General features: G+C 40.5%; 1 protein-coding gene across 1 annotated transcript in view; it reads left to right on the top strand.

The window, feature by feature from the left end:
- Srrm234 (Serine-arginine repetitive matrix 2/3/4) overlaps window positions 1–19,321 on the top strand; it is a 384,246-nt gene that overhangs the window by 211,254 nt on the left and 153,671 nt on the right. Inside the window, exon 4 of the mRNA XM_068229363.1 lies at window positions 13,213–13,473. Within this exon, the coding sequence (XP_068085464.1) occupies window positions 13,213–13,473 (261 nt within the window). The remainder of the gene's footprint in view (window positions 1–13,212; window positions 13,474–19,321) is intronic.

Raw genomic sequence — 19,321 nt, forward strand, 5'->3', positions numbered from 1 at the left:
CAACATTTAGCTATAAGTTTTTGTTTTGCTTGTGTTAGTAATTGAATAACAGCGGCCTCGGTCTCTTCTAATCATTTAAAATATATCATTAGGAAGTCAAAATTACTGGTAAAATTAGAGTGGAAGGACTGGTAAGCTTGCATCAATCGAAAGAGGGTGTTAGGTTTATTATCACAGAATAGTATTGAATATATCTGAGGATTTGTGGTAAAGATGTTAGCCAATTCTCTACACTGTGATACTTGTAACGAAGCTGTTATAGAAAAAGAAAATCCTTAACCGGGCTGAGTGGCTTAGTCCCATGGTATTTAAAGGTACCGGTATTCAAATATGTCAGCCTCGTGTCGGTACATTTACTGACACGTAAAACTCTTGTGGGACAAAATTCCGGCATCTCGGCGTCTCCGAAAACCGTAAAAGTAGTTAGTGGCACGTAAAATAAATAGCATAAAACATTATTATTATTATTATTATTATTATTATTATTATTATTATTATTATTATTATTATTATTATTAGATGGTTCATGTTTGTGGGTTACTGTAGTCACGTCCTAGTTCGTGAACCATGGGCAACGGCTGAGTGGCCTAGTAAGTGGTCCTGAGAGTCGGGATACCAGTTGCTACGGAATGGGAGTGGGCATCTCGGACATATTCCGAGTCCTGCCCCTCCTTGTGCTCAGGCGGCTAGGATTATACAATCCACCGGTGGTCCATAACCCGTTAGAGGAGAGATCCTCACTTGGACTATGTGTAAGTCTGGTAGCATCCTGCTTCATGAATCTACCGAGCTCAGAACATTTTAAGCAAGCCTCGGACCTATTGGAAGTAACGGAGTCCCACTCCCATTTGACAGGCGAGGGACTCATTGGAAACAACTTGGCGAACAAAATGGAATTCTATGGGGAGCTATCAATATTAATGGGGCTTATGGAAGAAAGAAAGTAGAACTGGCTGAGTCAGCAAAGAGGATGCATCTGGATGTGCTAGGAGTAAGTGATATTCGGGTAAGGGGAGATAACGAGGAAGATATAGGAGATTATAGTGTACTTGACGGGTGTTAGAAAGGGAAGGGCAGAGTCTGGGGTAGGGCTCTTTATCAGGAATACCATTGCACGTAACATAGTTTCTATTAGGCACGTAAATGGGCGAATGATGTGGGTAGATTTGTCATTTGGAGGAATTAGGACTAGAATTGTGTCCGTGTATTCACCATGTGAGGGTGCGGATGAGGATGAAGTTGACAAGTTTTATGAAGCATTGAGTGACATCGTGGTCAGGGTCAACAGCAAGGATAGAATAGTGCTAATGGGCGATTTCAATGCGAGAGTTGGGAATAGAAGTGAAGGATACGAAAGGGTGATTGGTAAATGTGGGGAAGATATGGAAGCTAATGGGAATGGGAAGCGTTTGCTGGACTTCTGTGCTAGTATGGGTTTAGCTGTTACGAATACATTCTTCAAGCATAAGGCTATTCACCGCTACACATGGGAGGCTAGGGGTACCAGATCCATAATAGACTATATCTTAACAGACTTCGAATTCAGGAAATCTGTTAGGATTGTACGAGTGTTCCGGGGATTTTTCGTGATACAGACCCCTATCTGATCTGTAGTGAACTAAGTATCTCTAGGCCTAGGGTAGAGAAAGTGAAATCTGTCTGCAAACGAATAAGGGCAGAAAATCTCCAGGACGAGAAAATTAGACAGAAGTACATGGATATGATTAGTGAGAAGTTTCGAACAGTAGACAGTAAGCAGGTTCAGGATATAGAAAGTGAATGGATGGAACACAGGGACGCTGTAGTAGAAACAGCAAGGGAATGCCTAGGAACAATTGTGTGTAAAGATGGGAAAAGGCGAACATCTTGGTGGAATGATGAAATGAGAGCAGCTTGTAAATGTAAAAAGAAGGGTTATCAGAAATGGCTCCAAACAAGGGCCGCGGCAGACAGGGAGTAGTACGTAGATGAAAGAAACAGAGCGAAACAAACAGTTGTTGAATCCAAAAAGAAGTCCTGGGAAGATTTTGGTAACAACCTGGAAAGGCTAGGTCAAGCAGCAGGGAAACCTTTCTGGACAGTAATAAAGAATCTTAGGAAGGGAGGGAAAAAGGAAATGAACAGTGTTTTGAGTAATTCAGGTGAACTCATAATGGATCCCAGGGAATCACTGGAGAGGTGGAGGGAATATTTTGAACATCTTCTCTATGTAAAAGAAAATCATCCTGGTGGTGTTGTGAACAGCCAAACTCATGGGGAGGAGGAAAATGAAGTTGGTAAAATTATGCTTGAGGAAGTGGAAGGGATGGTAAATAAACTCCATTGTCATAAGGCAGCAGGAATAGATGAAATTAGACCTGAAATGGTGAAGTGTAGGGGGAAGGCAGGGATGAAATGGCTTCATAGAGTAGTAAAATTAGCATGGAGTGTTGGTAAGGTACCTTCAGATTGGGCAAAAGTAGTAATTGCACCTATCTATAAGCAAGGGAACAGGAAGGATTGCAACAACTATCGAGGTATCTCATTGATTAGTATACCAGGCAAAGTATTCCTGGCATCTTGGAAGGGAGGGTGCGATCAGTTGTTGAGAGGAAGCTGGATGAAAACCAGTGTGGATTCAGACCACAGAGAGGCTGTCAGGATCAGATTTTCAGTATGCGCCAGGTAATTGAAAAATGCTACAAGAGGAATAGGCAGTTGTGTTTATGTTTCGAAGATCTAGAGAAAGCATATGGCAGGGTACCGAGGGAAAAGATGTTCGCCATACTGGGGGACTATGGCATTAAAGGCAGATTATTAAAATCAATCAAAGGCATTTATGTTGACAATTGGGCTTCAGTGAGAATTGATGGTAGAATGAGTTCTTGGTTCAGGGTACTTACAGGGGTTAGACAAGGCTGTAATCTTTCACCTTTGCTGTTTGTAGTTTACATGGATCATCTGCTGAAAGGTATAAAATGGCAGGGAGGGATTCAGTTAGGTGGAAATGTAGTAAGCACTCTGGCCTATGCTGATGATTTGGTCTTAATGGCAGATTGTGCCGAAAGCCTACAGTCTAATATCGTGGAACTAGAAAATAGGTGCAATGAGTATGGTATGAAAATTAGCCTCTCGAAGACTAAATTGAAGTCAGTAGGTAAGAAATTCAACAGAATTGAATGTCAGATCGGTGATACAAAGCTAGAACAGGTCGATAATTTCAAGTATGTAGGTTGTGTGTTCTTCCAGGTTGGTAATATAGTAAGTGAGATTGAATCAAGTTGTCGTAAAGCTAATGCAGTGAGCTCGCAGCTGCGATCAACAGTATTCTGTAAGAAGGAAGTGAGCTCCCAGACGAAACTATCTTTACATCGGTCTGTTTTCAGACCAACTTTGCTTTACCGGAGCGAAAGCTGGGTGGACTCAGGATACCTTATTCATAAGTTGGAAGTAACAGACATGAAAGTAGCAAGAATGATTGCCGGGACAAACAGGTGGGAACAATGGCAGGAGGGTACTCGGAATGAGGAGATAAAGGCTAATTTAGGAATGAACTCGATGGTTGAAGCTGTACACACAAACCGGCTTCGGTGGTGGGGTCATGTGAGGCGAATGGAGGAGGGTAGGTTACCTAGGAGAATCATGGACTCTGCTCTGGAGGGTAAAAGAAGTAGAGGTAGACCAAGACGACGATGGTTAGACTCGGTTTCTAACGATTTAAAGATAAGAGGTATAGAACTAAATGAGGCCACAACACTAGTTGCAAATCGAGGATTGTGGCGACGTTTAGTAAATTCACAGAGGCTTGCAGACTGAACGCTGAAAGGCATAACAGTCTATAATGTATGTATGTATGTATGTATGTATGTATGTATGTATGTATGTATGTATGTATGTATTATTATTAGAACATCCTTATCCGTTCATTTCTTTCCAGAATAGAGGTTATCTGTATGTTCCTAGGAATATGAAGATAAAGTTGGAATTCAAGAGGACAAACTGGGGCAAATTTTCATTTATAGGAAGGGGAGTTAGGGATTGGAATAACTTACCAAGGGAGATGTTCAATAAATTTCCGATTTCTTTGAAATCATTTAGGAAAAGGCTAGGAAAACAACAGATAGGGAATCTGCCACCTGGGCGACTGCCCTAAATGCAGATCAGTATTGATTGATTGAATCAAAAGATATTCATGTGTGCAAACTTACTGAGATGTATTTCGGTGTAAGCTCACTCATGAAAGGGAACACACTGAATGAAGTCACAGCTCAGTTGTATGTAACATTTTTTGCATACTGTAGACCTAAACTCAAAGACACGCACGTTTTTCGCCTTCTTAGTGTAGTTTCATCACTGTACCTGGAGAGCCCGTCTGGTGGCCATGATCGTTAAGGGGTTGAAGTCTAAACGGTCTGACCCCGAGATTAGCCGGTTGGCCGTCAGGGTAGGGGAGGTGGTGGTGTACAATTCCTAACACTAAATTGCGTGACAAAAACCGGATTAAATTCCAAACCTCCTCGCAATACTCATATGGAGTGAGGTTATATGACGCTGTTGATTGTGATTCGTCCGTCGAATGGGGACGTTAAGCCTTGAGCAGACCCATTTGTGCTTTTCGACAGGAGTAGGCTATGTGCCGGCAGTGGGTTTCACCCTCTCCCTTCCTAGTATCACGTGATGATTCATTTCATTAACTCTTCTGATGAGGTTTACGTCAAGACGGCCATGCGGTCATAAAAACTCGCCACGACAGATTCCTCTCACCTCATACGCAACCCCGTAGAGAAACGGGACAAGGATGGACAAACAAACCTGAATCATGCTGTAAGAGAGTTAAATGTAATTTGCTTTACGTCCCACAAACTACTTTCACGGTTTTTGGAGACGCCTAGGTGCCGGAATTTTGTCCCGCAGGAGTTCAGTAAATCTACCATAACGAGGCTGACCACCGCACTGAGCCAGGATCGAACCTGCCAAGTTGGGGTCAGAAGACCAGCGCCATTCAGCCTGGCAAGAGAGTTGAATGGAAACAAGATCGGTCTAAAACAACACCAACACAGATAGATCTTATGGCGACGATGGGGCACGAATGGGCTAGGAGTGGGAAGGAATCAGGTGTGGCCATAATTAAGGTAAAGCCCCAGCATTTGCCTGGTGTGAAAATGGGAAACCACAGAAAACCATCTTCAGGGCTGCCGACAGTAGGGTTCGAACCCACGATCTCCCGAATACTGGATACTAGCCGCACTTAAGCGACTGGTCTAAAACAGGTTGGTCATTTTTAAGCATTGGTAAATTGATATACCAGTCTTTCTTTTTTTGATCAGTGAAATAAATGACCTAATAGGTCTAGTTAATCAATGTTGTTATTATTTCAATGTGCTTTTAATTATTTTAACTATCCCCTGTCGAATATTCCCATTTCGGCTACTATTTTACATCAATGCATCGCGGTAGTGCAGTGACGTAAGATGGTGGCTTTGGAATCCTGGTGCTCATTGCCAGTCTAAATCTATATGTCTCTGCTGTGTACCGTAATTATCGTTTCAGATGTGTTGTTTTGTTGGTAGTAGTGGTGGTGATTACTGTTTTAAGAGGAAGTACAATTGGGCAACCATCGTCGATTAACATTAAACAGAGGGAAAAATGGGAAAGGTCCAACACTTTGAAAAATGAAGATATCGGCCACGGAGGGCTCGGAAACCTGCTACTGTCACAATGCCAGCACTCAGCTAAGGGCCCCGTGGTCGCCAGCCCACGCTTTCAAGTTAAGAGCCACTGGGGCATTTTTTGTTGTTGCTAGTGTTGGTGGTGTTTGTTATTGAGAGCTGATAGGTATGCGCTAATTCATTTGTCTACTTTATTGTGTTAATGTACCGGTAATTTAGTTTTTTAAATTGTGTTTACAAATCTTTGAATATTGTATGTGTATGCCTTCTTTGTATTTTGAACAGAAATTTTATGAATTTCCTGTAGATAAGGACAAATATAATGAATGGCCCAAAGTGATTTTTCATGATAACTTTGTCCCAAACAGTAACCCTGCTTCTTCTGTTATCTGTAGCCTTCATTTCGAAGAAGATGATAATTCATCTGTAAGAAATTAGGTGACGATAAAAAGAAGTTATATACCATTAGCGTCATAGTTTCAAAGTGACTGGTATCAAGAGTCCTCGAAGAAAATGTACTAAAAGCGTACCACCCTCCTCCAAGAAACACAGAAAGTTTGAAGCTGTTTATGAATTTCAAAATCCCAATTCAAGTTGTTCAGCATCCATAATGAAGCCACAAGCAATTTTGAATCTCAAATTGATATAGGCGGTAAGCCATTCATCCACCCAGACCGATGATGATGAGTGGCTCAGATGGTTGAGTCGCCGGCCTTCTGATCCCAATGTGTATCGTTTGCACACTGTAGCGTTAGAGTGAATAATCTCTTGGAGGGGGAAATAAAATCTGTTATTGATTCAATTATTCACTTGTTTATACAGAAAGCTGTACCGAGCTGTTGCAGATTTCTACAATTTCTCTGCCCATATTTTCTTTTGAATAATCTATAATTCCTTGAATCAAAAGGGTCAGAGTTTGTGAAGCATGTCTCTTGTAGTGCAAGTATCAAAGAGTTCTGCTTCTTCATTTCATCTAATGCCCTTTTTAGTTTCCCCATCTGGAGTAAGGTTTGTATATTGATTGTTCCAAAATAGTGACGCTGATTAGTTCATAAGTTGTGTTTGGGTAAATTCACTGTCTTGTGGGTCTGAATCTCATTGTGTGTTAGGTTTGTGTATGTGTCCGACCCCATCCTGCATGTTGGTGCAGGCTCCCCAGAATCCAAAGGCCTGTGTGTGTCACCTACGACAACGGTGGATTCCCATTGCTGACTGCCACCTTGGGCAGTTCTTTCATTATGCATACTGTTACTTTGTATTCACTTGGTGGAACATATTGCTCTGTTCATCATTAGAACTACGGCTGTAACCCTCCGCCTCCGTTGTTAGGAGTTTTCCTCTTCCACCATCAAGGCCGTTGACCATTATTATTATTATTATTATTATTATGATTATTATTATTTATTTTACAATTTATAGCCTGCATTGGACCTACAGTACATTTGACTAGAGAGTCAGTTATACAAATTATTTTTTGTTTTTCTATGAGCCCAATATTTCTTCATTTGGAAACATTATTTTTTCTTTGTTATGCCCAAGTAAGGAGTGCGATGGAACTAATTTAGCTGATGTCATTGCCTTTTTCGTCTCCCAAAATCTCTTCATCTTTTCGTTGTAGCTTTTCTTACGATCTTCTGATGACGTTTTGTTGGTGGTAGTGCTTGGATGATGTTTAAAGCGGTCATTGTCGACTAATTTTCTGAACTTAATCTAACAATGTCATCTGTGATGCCTATTTCCTGAAGATCTTTTCCATCTTCGAGCAGCCAGTTGTTTTTTACTTTTGTTGATTGGCAAAAGAATTCTGAACCTTGCTCTATCGCTGATTATTCATTCTGAGAATATGTTTATAAAATTTCAAATGTATTTTCCTATACGTGCCTGAGATTTTCTCTGTGTGTTAGTACAAGTTATGAGATTTCCTTTCATCCAGATTCCCCATGAGCAGACTGGTCCGAAAAAAAATTTCTTTTTGCTTTCTTCATCTCTAATCAATTATCTTCTATTATTATTATTATTATTATTATTATTATTATTATTATTATTATTATTATTATTATTATTAATATTATTAGATATATATATTTCGCTGGGGCCATCAAGGACCACGTTAAGTCTTGTTGCATTTGACACTGAACTTGGCCTTCTTTACAGCCAAAATTTCCCTCATTCTTTGCGAGTGGGCCTGCTTATGCTCCTTTGTCCAAGCCCGTTCGTCAATATTTTCTTGCGGAAGAGATCTCTGTTAAGGGCGTCTTCAGCTGAGATATGTAGCATTTGCAGGTCTTCTTTGGTATTTCTAAACCAGGGAATTGTGGTTTTGGGGTTTGAATAAAAAAAGTGAAAGATTTCTTTAGTTAACTTTCTTCCGTCCATTCTTTTCAGATGACCGTAAAAACGTGCCCGTCTTTTTCTGATTGTGTCGGTAATTTTCTCTATTTTGCTGTAGACTTCCTTGTTGGATCTCTTTTGATGGATTCCATTTCTGTACTTTGATCTCAAGATTCCTCTCACAATTTTGCGTTCTCTTTTCTCCAGTTCTTCAAGGAGTCCTTTGTTGGCATTTAGAGACAGGGTTTGGGCTGCATATAGAACTACTGGCTTCAGAACTGTTTCATAGTGACGTATATTGGTGTTTTGAGAAAGGCATTTTTTGTTGTAGATTGTGCGGGATGTTTGGTAGGCTATTTCCAGTTTGCGTACTTGCTCCTGAAGTGCTTCTTTGTCCAGTCCATTTTTCATGATGATCTCACCCAGGTATTTGAATTTGTCTACTCGGGTGATGTCCCCGTATTTTGTATGGAGTTTTGGTGGAGCCTCTTTAATGTTAGTCATTACTTCTGTTTTCTCAAACGATATCTGCAAACCAGTTTGTTCGGCAATTTCCTTTAAAATTTCAACTTGAGCTCTAGCAGTTTCTATGTTGTTGGAGAGAACAGCAATATCATCGGCAAATGCTAAGCAGTCTGTTGCGATCCCCTTGGATTTGGTTCCTATTCTCAATGGACTGGAGTTGGTTTCCTGTAATCTCACCCGCCAGGTTCTGATGATCTTTTCAAGAACACAGTTGAAGAGTATCGGGGATAGCCCATCACCTTGTCGGACTCCTGTTTTGATGTCAAAGGAATGCGAGAGACATCCGTGGAACTTCACCTTGGATTTTGTATCGGTCAGGGTGGCTCTAATTAATGCCAGCAGTTTCAAATCAACTCCAAATTCATTTAAGATGTTTAACAGGACTTCCCGGTCAATGGAGTTGTACGCTTTCTTAAAGTCCACAAAGACAGACACATACTGCTTGGACCTTAGTGTACAATATCTGATGATCGTTTTGAGATTTTGGATGTGTTCACCTGTTGAGCGACCTTTTCTGAACCCTCCTTGGTATTCACCTATTTGATGTTCGACTTGTGCTTCCAAACGCTCCAGGATGGCAAGTGATAGAATTTTGTAAGTCACGGGTAGCAAAGATATTCCTCTGTAGTTGTTGATGTTCTTCATGCTGCCTTTTTTGTGTAATGGATGGATCAAAGCTATTTTCCAATCTTCGGGTAGGGTCTCCTTGTTCCAAATTTCTTCTATTTTCTCTTGCAAGATATGAAGCGATTCCTCTGGGGCATATTTCCATAGTTCTGCTACTACTGAGTCTTCCCCCGACACTTTGTTATTTTTGAGACGGGCAATATGGCGCTTGATTTCTTCTCTGTCGGGTGGTCTGGAATCAGGGTACCTGCGTAAGGGTTCCTTGGTTTCAATGGCGCTTTGAGGTTTAGAGCAATTAAGTAAATTCTTGAAGTAATCTGCCAGAATGCTGCAATTTTCTTCATTTGATGTCGCCAGTGTGCCGTCCTTTCGCTCAAAGCATAGAGATGGTGGTTTATAGCCAGTGAGTTTGCGTTTGAAGGCTCTGTAGTACTCTCTGCTTTCATTCTTCCTAACGTTTTGTTCTGTCTTTTCAATGAGAGATTTTTCATATTTACGTTTCTCAGTTCTGAACACCCTAGCTGCTTGGGCACGTTGGGTTTTGTAGGTTTCCCAATCATTTTCTGATTTCGTAGAGTAGTACTGTTTCCGCATTGAGTCTTTCTTGGAGGACTGATTCGCAGGTACCATTCCACCAGGCATGCTTTTTGCTTCTCTTGATTTCTGCAACGTCTTTGGTGGCCTCAACAAGGAGACTTTTGGCGTTGTTAAAGTCAGTGTCATCTTTGGTGGCCTCAACAACAAGACTTTTGGCGTTGTTAAAGTCAGTGTCATTTGGTCTAGCCTTCTCCTGGAACTCCTCGACCCTTTGCCGAAGTTTATCATTGTCGAAGCGTGTGATCTGTTTGGTTGTCTTCCTTGTGTTTGCGGGAATTGGTTTGAATTTGATAAGAGACATATAATGATCTGAGGCCACATTGATGCCTTTCTTTACCTTGACATTCATAACCTCAGGGCTGTTTCTCCTGGAGATTGCCACATGATCAATTTGGAACTCTCCGAGAGCTTGGACGGGAGAACGCCAAGTCATTTGCTTTCTGGGTAGATGGCGAAAGTGGGTCGACATGACCTGCAGGTTGTGATTTTCGCAAATGTACACTAGTCTTTTGCCGTTGGGATTGGTTCTTTTGTGAGCTGGGTAATTTCCTATAACTCTCTTGTACTTCTGTTCACGACCTAGTTGGGCATTGAAGTCACCCAAGAGAAGCTTGACATGGTGTTTGGGGATTTTGTTTAATTTTTCATCCAGTAGATCCCAGAAATTATCAACTTCGTCTGGATCAGACTTGTTCTTATTGTTTGTAGGAGCATGTGCGTTAACTAGGGCGTAGGTTTTGTTCGCGCATTTAATTGTGAGTATAGACAATCTGTCATTCACAGGTTCGAAATTTGCAACCGATTTAAGGATCTTGGTTCTAACAGCAAATGCGGTTCCAAGCATCACAGCTCCATTGAGGATTCCTCTTTGCACTTTGCTCTTGAAAAATCGGTGGCCTTCAGATTAAAAAATCTCTTCATCTGGGTACCTTGTTTCCTGTAGGGCCATTATGGATATCTGATTTTCGTGAAGAGCTTTGGTGAGGGTTTTCAGCTTGCCAGTTTGTGTAAGTGAATTTATGTTGAAAGTTGCTAGAAAGGTTTTAGATTTTGGCCTGAGTTTTTGACTCTTCGGGGTACGTAATAATAATAATAACTTAAATGTTTCCACCTTTTCAATACAATATATTCACAAAATTACAAAATTATACGGTACTAGTTTCGACCCATCTAGGGGTCATCATCAGCCGTATTGGAGCAAAGATCATTTGTGGCGAAATCCTAAGACAATATTATTTTAAAGAATAACAAGTGAAATGAGATGTTATGGTAATAGTTAATAATACAAGGAATATACATAATAAGAGGTTTTTAACAAAGAATAAAGTATAAATGGGGTGTTGTAAAAATTATAATCATGGAAATCAGTAAGTTCTTGTATTGAAATGAAATATGGCTTAGGAAGAGGGCTTAAGGTGGGGCTGAAGGGTGCGGGAGAAAGTGTAATTGTCTTGGAAAAGTACCTTTGATTAAATTTAGGATTGAGTTTAGGTTGGCTGCATTATTGTTTCTGAGGAAAGTGACAAATAGATCGAAGAGTATGTTGGGTTTCTCTGAGATTTCATTCAGATTGTGACTGGCATTAAAGTATTGGTCTAGGTGTATGTAGTAATTTTCCATTATGTTCAGTAAAGGGCCCTTGTTTGCTAATACGAGGATGTCCATGTCTTGTTCAATATTGGTGAAATTATGGTTATAATCTTGCATGTGTTGGCCGATGGCTGAAAACTTGTTGTATTTTATTGCGTTAGTGTGCTCGTGGTATCTGATAATGAAGTTTCTCCCGGTTTGCCCGATGTAGGTTTTTTTACAGGTGGTACATTTGATCCTATAAACTCCTGATTTTAATAAACTGCTGGTCTTGTTGATGTGTGAAGTATTGTATAAAACATTCATGTTCTTATTGTTGGTTTTGAAGGCTATTTTAACGCCTTGTTTCTTAAAGATGTTGGTTAACTTGTAGATATCATTGTTGAACGTGAAGGTGGAAAATGTTAGAGGTTTGGTTATTTCTTTTTTGAGGGTAGTTTTTGGGCGATGTTTGTGTTTATTGATTATCCTTTCTATAAAATGATTGCTGAAGCCGTTGAATTTTGCGATTCCGCGGATTGTGTTGAGTTCGTTTTTTAGATCTTTATTGGACATAGGTATGCTGAAGGCTCGGTGAACTAGGCTGTTGTATGTGGCTCGTTTGTGGGACTGGGGGTGCACTGAATCTTGGCGAATGGTGGAGGCTGTTTGAGTGGGTTTTCTGAAAATTTTATAACTGAAAGAATCTGAGTTTCTAGTGATGGTTAAATCTAGAAAGTTGATTTTTTGATTTGATTCGGATTCTAGTGTGAATTTGATATGAGGATCAATATTGTTGAGTCTTAAGAGGGTGGTGGGTGCGTTAATTGATTTCTCATTCATGATTACAAAGACATCGTCGACATATCTGGCCCAAAAGAGAATGTTTTCGAATTCGTTGTCAATTTTGGTGTATTCGAGGAAGTCCAGGTATATTTCTGCTAAGATACCTGAGGCCGGTGACCCCATTGCCAAACCATTTTGTTGATATATGACATTGTCAAAAGTGAAGAAGTTATTGTCGATGATAAGTTTTAATATTGTGATAAAGTCTTGTATCTCTAGTTTGCTTAAGTGGCTGTTTTTGTTTAAATTGTTTATAATTATCGGAATTAATTTTGATACTTGTATGCTTGGGTACATGTTTACAATATCGAAAGAGTGGATGGAGTGATCCGGTTGCAAATTGAACTTGTTTAGTTTTTCTACTAGCTCAGATGTGTTTTTAATAGACTTTTTGGATAAGAATTGATAATTTTTTCTTAAGAAACATTGGATGAATTGTGATATTCTGTATAAGGGGCTCGGTCTATAGTTGATAATTGGCCGGATGGGAATTCCGGTTTTGTGAATTTTGGGAAGAGCTTTAGCAGTGGGGAGTCCTGGGTTCATATGTATGAGTTTGGATTTTTCCTGTTCGGTAAATAAAAATGAAGTGTTTTTAAGAGTTTGTTTAAGTAGTTTTTGAATTTTTTGGGTGGGGTCTTTTTTGATTATGGAAAATGAGCTGTCTGTGAAAAAGTTTTTTGTTTTTTCAATATATACTTTTTTATCCATGATAACTGTTGCATTGCCTTTGTCAGCTTTGGTTATGATGAGTTCGTTGTCTTTAATTTTCTTCTTGAGGGCGTATATGCGCTTTTGTTCAGCAATTTTTTCTTTATTATTGAGGTTATTTGCGGGGTTGGTTAAATTGTGGAGGATATCAGTCAGTTTCCTTTTAACATATTCCAATGGGACGCGCCCGATGATGCAGACCCAATTATACAAGCCCTCTTAGTACCAATAAACTTGGCTGGGAATCATTGTCTGATTACAATCTGATTTAACATGCGTCATTTTTAAAGTTTAACATGATCGTATATCTGATGCAGTCTACAATAGGTTGTTGCATTTTGTTATTTTATTGTTGCAGTGTGCGAGAGACTCACCAGATTGCAGAAGCTCAACAAGAGAAGAATGCTAAACTACGAGAAGCATTTGGCATCTCGGAATACTTTGTGGAAGGCAGCAGTCTGGATCCTCAGCGGCACGTGAAAGAGGCTCAAGCGAAGGCGGCTGCCGAGCAGAACAAGAAGTACACACTGGTTCGGACCCCAAGTCCAGCTACAGAGCCCGACAAAGACAAGGAGGCCACCGAGAAGGCCAAGAAAAGAAAGAGGAAGGCAAGGGACAGGTGAGTGACGTGTGTTCTGTAATTCCTTACTAACGCAAATACTTAAAAGAACGCTGTAGACGAGCAGATCAGTTTTTAAATGGACTTTTTAGTTATCTTTCTGTTCCTTTTCCAGTGGTTTAGATCCTGGCATTTGGGTATGCATTTGGATTTTTGTTTTTAAGTCGGCATGATTTGTTTTGCAATTATTTTCTGTATTTAAGTTACTTAATTTTGCCTGACACTACATTAATAGCTTTCTCAGAAGTTGAAATGCTTAGTCTCACCACAGAGTTAAAAAAGTAAGCAATGAAATGGGCGATGATGGATCATCAGCTGGTCAGACCAGTCTGAAACATTTGAACAACTTGCAGTTTCTTTCATCTAGGCTCACTTATTACAAACAAAGGTGGCTGCACTACCATAGTAAAAAGAAGAGTAATTGCCATCAGAACTGCTATAGCGCGGCTTACAAGAACATGGCAGAACTACAATGTTACCATCGGCACACACTGTTGTTCTCCATCTTCCTACATGCATCTGAATGTTGGATGCCGAAGAAAATCAATCTGCACTATATTAATGCCTTCGAAATGTTTGGTGGAGGTGGATGCTGAGAATTCCAGGGACTGCCAGAGAACTAAGCAGTCGATACTTCATGAGCTGTGCCTGAATACCATAGTGAAGCTTTGGACGCACTTCTAGGAAGGGTGGATTTGAAGGCTTGAGAGACTGTGGACGATTGTGGAAGACTAACAGTATATATCAACATTGAAAATGCTCTGTTACAACAGTGGCAGAAAATAGAACTGTTTCGTGCAACATTACAAGTGTGACGAAAACAGTTCAGATTTCACAATACTTACATCAGTTGGTCGACAAAGAAGACATTTTTTCCAACAGATTTTGCACGTCTTCATTGAGTGGAACGGAAGTTAGAGGTAAATCTATATACATTATGTCCTCTCATTTCTGGCCAGCTGAGTGATCAGTCCTTGGGGCCCTGGCTTCGATTCCTGGCCAGATTGGGGTATTTAAATTCCCTTGGGTTGGGGACTGGGTGTTCATGCTGTCCCTAATTTACACTACCACATGCAACACCCAACTTCCACCACATTTTGACATGCAGTATTGTATGCATGGCAGATGCTGCCCATTGTCGCTGGAGAGCTCGCCGTATAAGGGCTGTACCAGGCTGCCGATAGCCATGCAGATTTATTATTATTATTATTATTATTATTATTATATAATTCGCTGGGGCCATCAAGGACCACGATAATTCTTGTTGCATTTGACACTGAACTTGGCCTTCTTTAGAGCCCAAATTTCCCTCATTCTTTGAGAGTGGGCCTGCTTACGCTCCTCTGTCCAAGGGGCACCGTGTCTTCTCTTCGGTTGCTCGTCTCGGTTTAGCCCGTTCGTCAATATTTTCTTGCGGAAGAGATCTCTGTTAAGGGCGTCTTCAGCTGAGATATGTAGCATTTGCAGGTCTTCTTTGGTATTTCTAAACCAAGGAATTGTGGTTTTGGGGTTTGAATAAAAAAAGTGAAATATTACTTTAGTTAACTTTCTTTCGTCCATTCTTTTCAGATGACCGTAAAATCGTGCCCGTCTTTTTCTGATTGTGTCGGTAATTTTCTCTGTTTTGCTGTAGACTTCCTTGTTGGATCTCTTTTGATGGATTCCATTTCTGTACTTTGATCCCAAGATTCCTCTCACAATTTTGCGTTCTCTTTTCTCCAGTTCTTCAAGGAGTCCTTTGTTGGCATTTAGAGACAGGGTTTGGGCTGCATATAGAACTACTGGCTTCAGAACTGTTTCATAGTGACGTATCTTGGTGTTTTGGGAAAGGCATTTTTTGTTGTAGATTGTGCGGGATGTTTGGTAGGCTATTTCCAGTTTGTGTACTTGCTCCTGAAGTGCTTCTTTGTCCAGTCCATTTTTCATGATGATCTCACCCAGGTATTTGAATTTGTCTACTCTGGTGATGTCCCCGTATTTTGTATGGAGTTTTGGTGGAGCCTCTTTGACGTTAGTCATTACTTCTGTTTTCTCAAACGATATCTGCAAACCAGTTTGTTCGGCAATTTCCTTTAAAATTTCAACTTGAACTCTAGTGGTTTCTATGTCGTTTGAGAGAACAGCAATATCATCGGCAAATGCTAAGCAGTCTGTTGCGATCCCTTTGGATTTGGTTCCTATTCTCAATGGACTGTAGTTGGTTTCCTGTAATCTCACCCGCCAGGTTCTGATGATCTTTTCAAGAACACAGTTGAAGAGTATCGGGGATAGCCCATCACCTTGTCGGACTCCTGTTTTGATGTCAAAGGAATGCGAGAGACATCCGTGGAACTTCACCTTGGATTTTGTATCGGTCAGGGTGGCTCTAATTAATGCCAGCAGTTTCAAATCAACTCCAAATTCATTTAAGATGTTTAACAGGACTTCCCGGTCAGTGGAGTCGTACGCTTTCTTAATGTCCACAAAGACAGACACATACTGCTTGGACCTTAGTGTACAATATCTGATGATCGTTTTGAGATTTTGGATGTGTTCAGCTGTTGAGCGACCTTTTCTGAACCCTCCTTGGTATTCACCTATTTGATGTTCGACTTGTGCTTCCAAACGCTCCAGGATGGCAAATGATATAATTTTGTAAGTCACGGGTAGCCAAGATGTTCCTCTGTAGTTGTTGATGTTCTTCATGCTGCCTTTTTTTGTGTAATGGATGGATCAAAGCTTATTTTCCAATCTTCGGGTAGGGTCTCCTTGTTCCAAATTTCTTCTATTTGCTTTTGCAAGATATCAAGTGATTCCTCTGGGGCATATTTCCATAGTTCTGCTACTACTGAGTCTTCCCCCGGCGCTTTGTTATTTTTGAGACGGGCAATGTGGCGCTTGATTTCATCTCTGTCGGGTGGTCTGGAATCTGGGTACCTGAGTAAGGGTTCCTTGGTCTCAATGGCGCTTTGTGGTTTAGAGCAATTAAGTAAATTCTTGAAGTAATCTGCCAGAATGCTGCAATTTTCTTCATTTGACGTCGCCAGTGTGTCGTCCTTTCGCTCAAAGCATAGAGATGGTGGTTTATAGCCAGTGAGTTTGCGTTTGAAGGCTCTGTAGCACTCTCTGCTTTCATTCTTCCTAAAGTTTTGTTCTATCTTTTCAATGAGAGAATTTTCGTATTTATGTTTCTCAGTTCTGAACACCCTAGCTGCTTGGGCACATTGGGTTCTGTAGGTTTCCCAATCATTTTCTGATTTCGTAGAGTAGTACTGTTTCCACGCATTGAGTATTTCTTGGAGGACTGATTCGCAGGTACCATTCCACCAGGCATGCTTTTTGCTTCTCTTGATTTCTGCAACGTCTTTGGTGGCCTCAACAAGGTGACTTTTGGCGTTGTTAAAGTCACAGTCATTTGGTCTAACCTTCTCCTGGAACTCCTCGACCCTTTGCCGAAGTTTATCATTGTCGAAGCGTGTGATCTGTTTGGTTGTCTTCCTTGTGTTTGCGGGAATTGGTTTGAATTTGATAAGAGACATATAATGATCTGAGGCCACATTGATGCCTTTCTTTACCTTGACATTCATAATCTCAGGGCTGTTTCTCCTGGAGATTGCAACATGATCAATTTGGAACTCTCCGAAAGTTTGGACGGGAGAACGCCAAGTCATTTGCTTTCTGGGTAGATGGCGAAAGTGGGTCGACATGACCTGCAGGTTGTGATTTTCGCAAATGTACACCAGTCTTTTGCCGTTGGGATTGGTTCTTTTGTGAGCAGGGTAATTTCCTATAACTTTCTTGTACTTCTGTTCACGACCTAGTTGGGCATTGAAGTCACCCAAAAGAAGCTTGACATGGTGTTTGGGGATTTTGTTTAATTTTTCATCCAGTAGATCCCAGAAATTATCAACTTTGTCTGGATCAGACTTGTTCTTATCGTTTGTAGGAGCATGTGCGTTAACTAGAGCGTAGGTTTTGTTTGCGCATTTAATTGTGAGTATAGACAATCTGTCATTCACAGGTTCGAAATTTGCGACCAATTTAAGGATCTTGGTTCTAGCAGCAAACGCGGTTCCAAGCATCACAGCTCCATTGAGGATTCCTCTTTGCACTTTGCTCTTGAAAAATTGCTAGCCTTCGGATTCAAAAATCTCTTCATATGGGTACCTTGTTTCCTGTAGGGCCATTATGGATATCTGATTTTTGTGAAGAGCTTTGGTGAGGGTTTTCAGCTTGCCAGTTTGTGTAAGTGAATTTATGTTGAAAGTTGCTAGAAAGGTTTTAGATTTTGGCCTGAGTTTTTGACTCTTCGGGGTACACCGAGACGCTCCGACTCGTCTCTTGCATGATGTCGAGTTTCCCCCAGAATCCGAACGAGACTCGTGCACCGTGGCGTTCACAACGAGGGATTTATCCGAAGATTTACCCCCTGGGGTATGTTTCTTGAAATGTTGTGCCATCATGCTTTTTGACTTGACTTTGCTTTGGACGGGTACTCATCCTTTTACAACTATGGTTGTTAGCCCTAGAGGTTGCCTCAAGATGTTTTCTGGCTTCTGGTCATTTACCAGTCTTCGCCGTAACCCTGGCAAGGGACCAGTTTTTTATTCACTGTGTTATTTTATTTCCCTACTACCCCCTGACTCTGCTGGCGGCGGAGCCAGCGAGCTTCCCCAATTCCAATGGGGCGCGCCCGATGGAGGTAACCGGTAAATCCCCACACTGGTATTATTATTATTATTATTATTATTATTATTATTATTATTATTATTATTATTATTCAGTCTAATATCTTGGAACTTGAAAATAAATGCAATGAGTATGGTATGAATAATAGCCTTTCTAAGACTAAGTTGATGTCAGTAGGTAAAAAAATCCAAGAAAATTGAATGTCAGATTGGGGATACAAAGCTGGAACAGGTGTATAATTTCAAGTATTAAGGTTGTGTGTTCTCCCAGGATGGTAAGATAGTAAGTGAGATTGAACCAAGGTGCAGTAAAGCTAATTCAGTGAGCTCGCAGTTGCAATTAACAGTATTCTGTAAGAAGGAAGTCAGCTCCCAGACAAAACTATCTTTCCATCGATCTGTTTTCAGACCAACTTTCCTTTACAGGAGTGAAAGCTGGGTGGAGTCAGGATATCATCCCTGCTCTGGCAAACTAGCGAATCTGCAAATTGTCAAAAGGTTAGAGGAGCTGAAAGAAGTTGTGATTACTCATGTCAAATCAATTTTTATATTTAATGATTGCTTTCATGTGTTAGGCATAAGGAATGAGTTGCAGATGTGAGACTTTTTCAGAGGGTAGACAGCATTTAACCAATAAAATGTACACCAAAACTTCAGAAGTACAGATTCCCTAGTTTGTCACTTTCGCTAGTTTGCCAGAGTGGGGACGATATTTTATTCATAAGGTCGAAGTAACGGACATGAAAGTAGCGAGAATTATTGTTGGTACAAACAGGTGGGAGCAATGGCAGGAGGGTACTCAGAATGAGGAAATAACGGCTAAGTTAGGAATGAACTCGATGGATGAAGCTGTACGCATAAACTGGCTTCAGAGGTGGGGTCATGTGAGGTGAATGGAGGAGGAATGGTTATCTTGAAAAATAATGGACTCTGCTGTGGAGGGTAAGAGAAGTAGAGGGTGACCAATACGACTGTTGTTAGACGCCGTTTCCAATGATTTAAAAGTAAGCTGTATAGAAGTAAACGAGGCCACAGGACTAGTTACAAATAGAGGATTGTGGCTGTGGTGAGTAAATTCACAGATGCTTGCAGACTGTATACTGAAAAGCATAACAGTCTATAATGAAGTAGTATGTGTATTATTATTATTATTATTATTATTATTATTATTATTATTATTA

The sequence above is a fragment of the Anabrus simplex genome, chromosome 10 (genome assembly GCF_040414725.1).
Source record: "Anabrus simplex isolate iqAnaSimp1 chromosome 10, ASM4041472v1, whole genome shotgun sequence".
NCBI classification, from domain to species: Eukaryota; Metazoa; Arthropoda; class Insecta; order Orthoptera; family Tettigoniidae; genus Anabrus; species Anabrus simplex.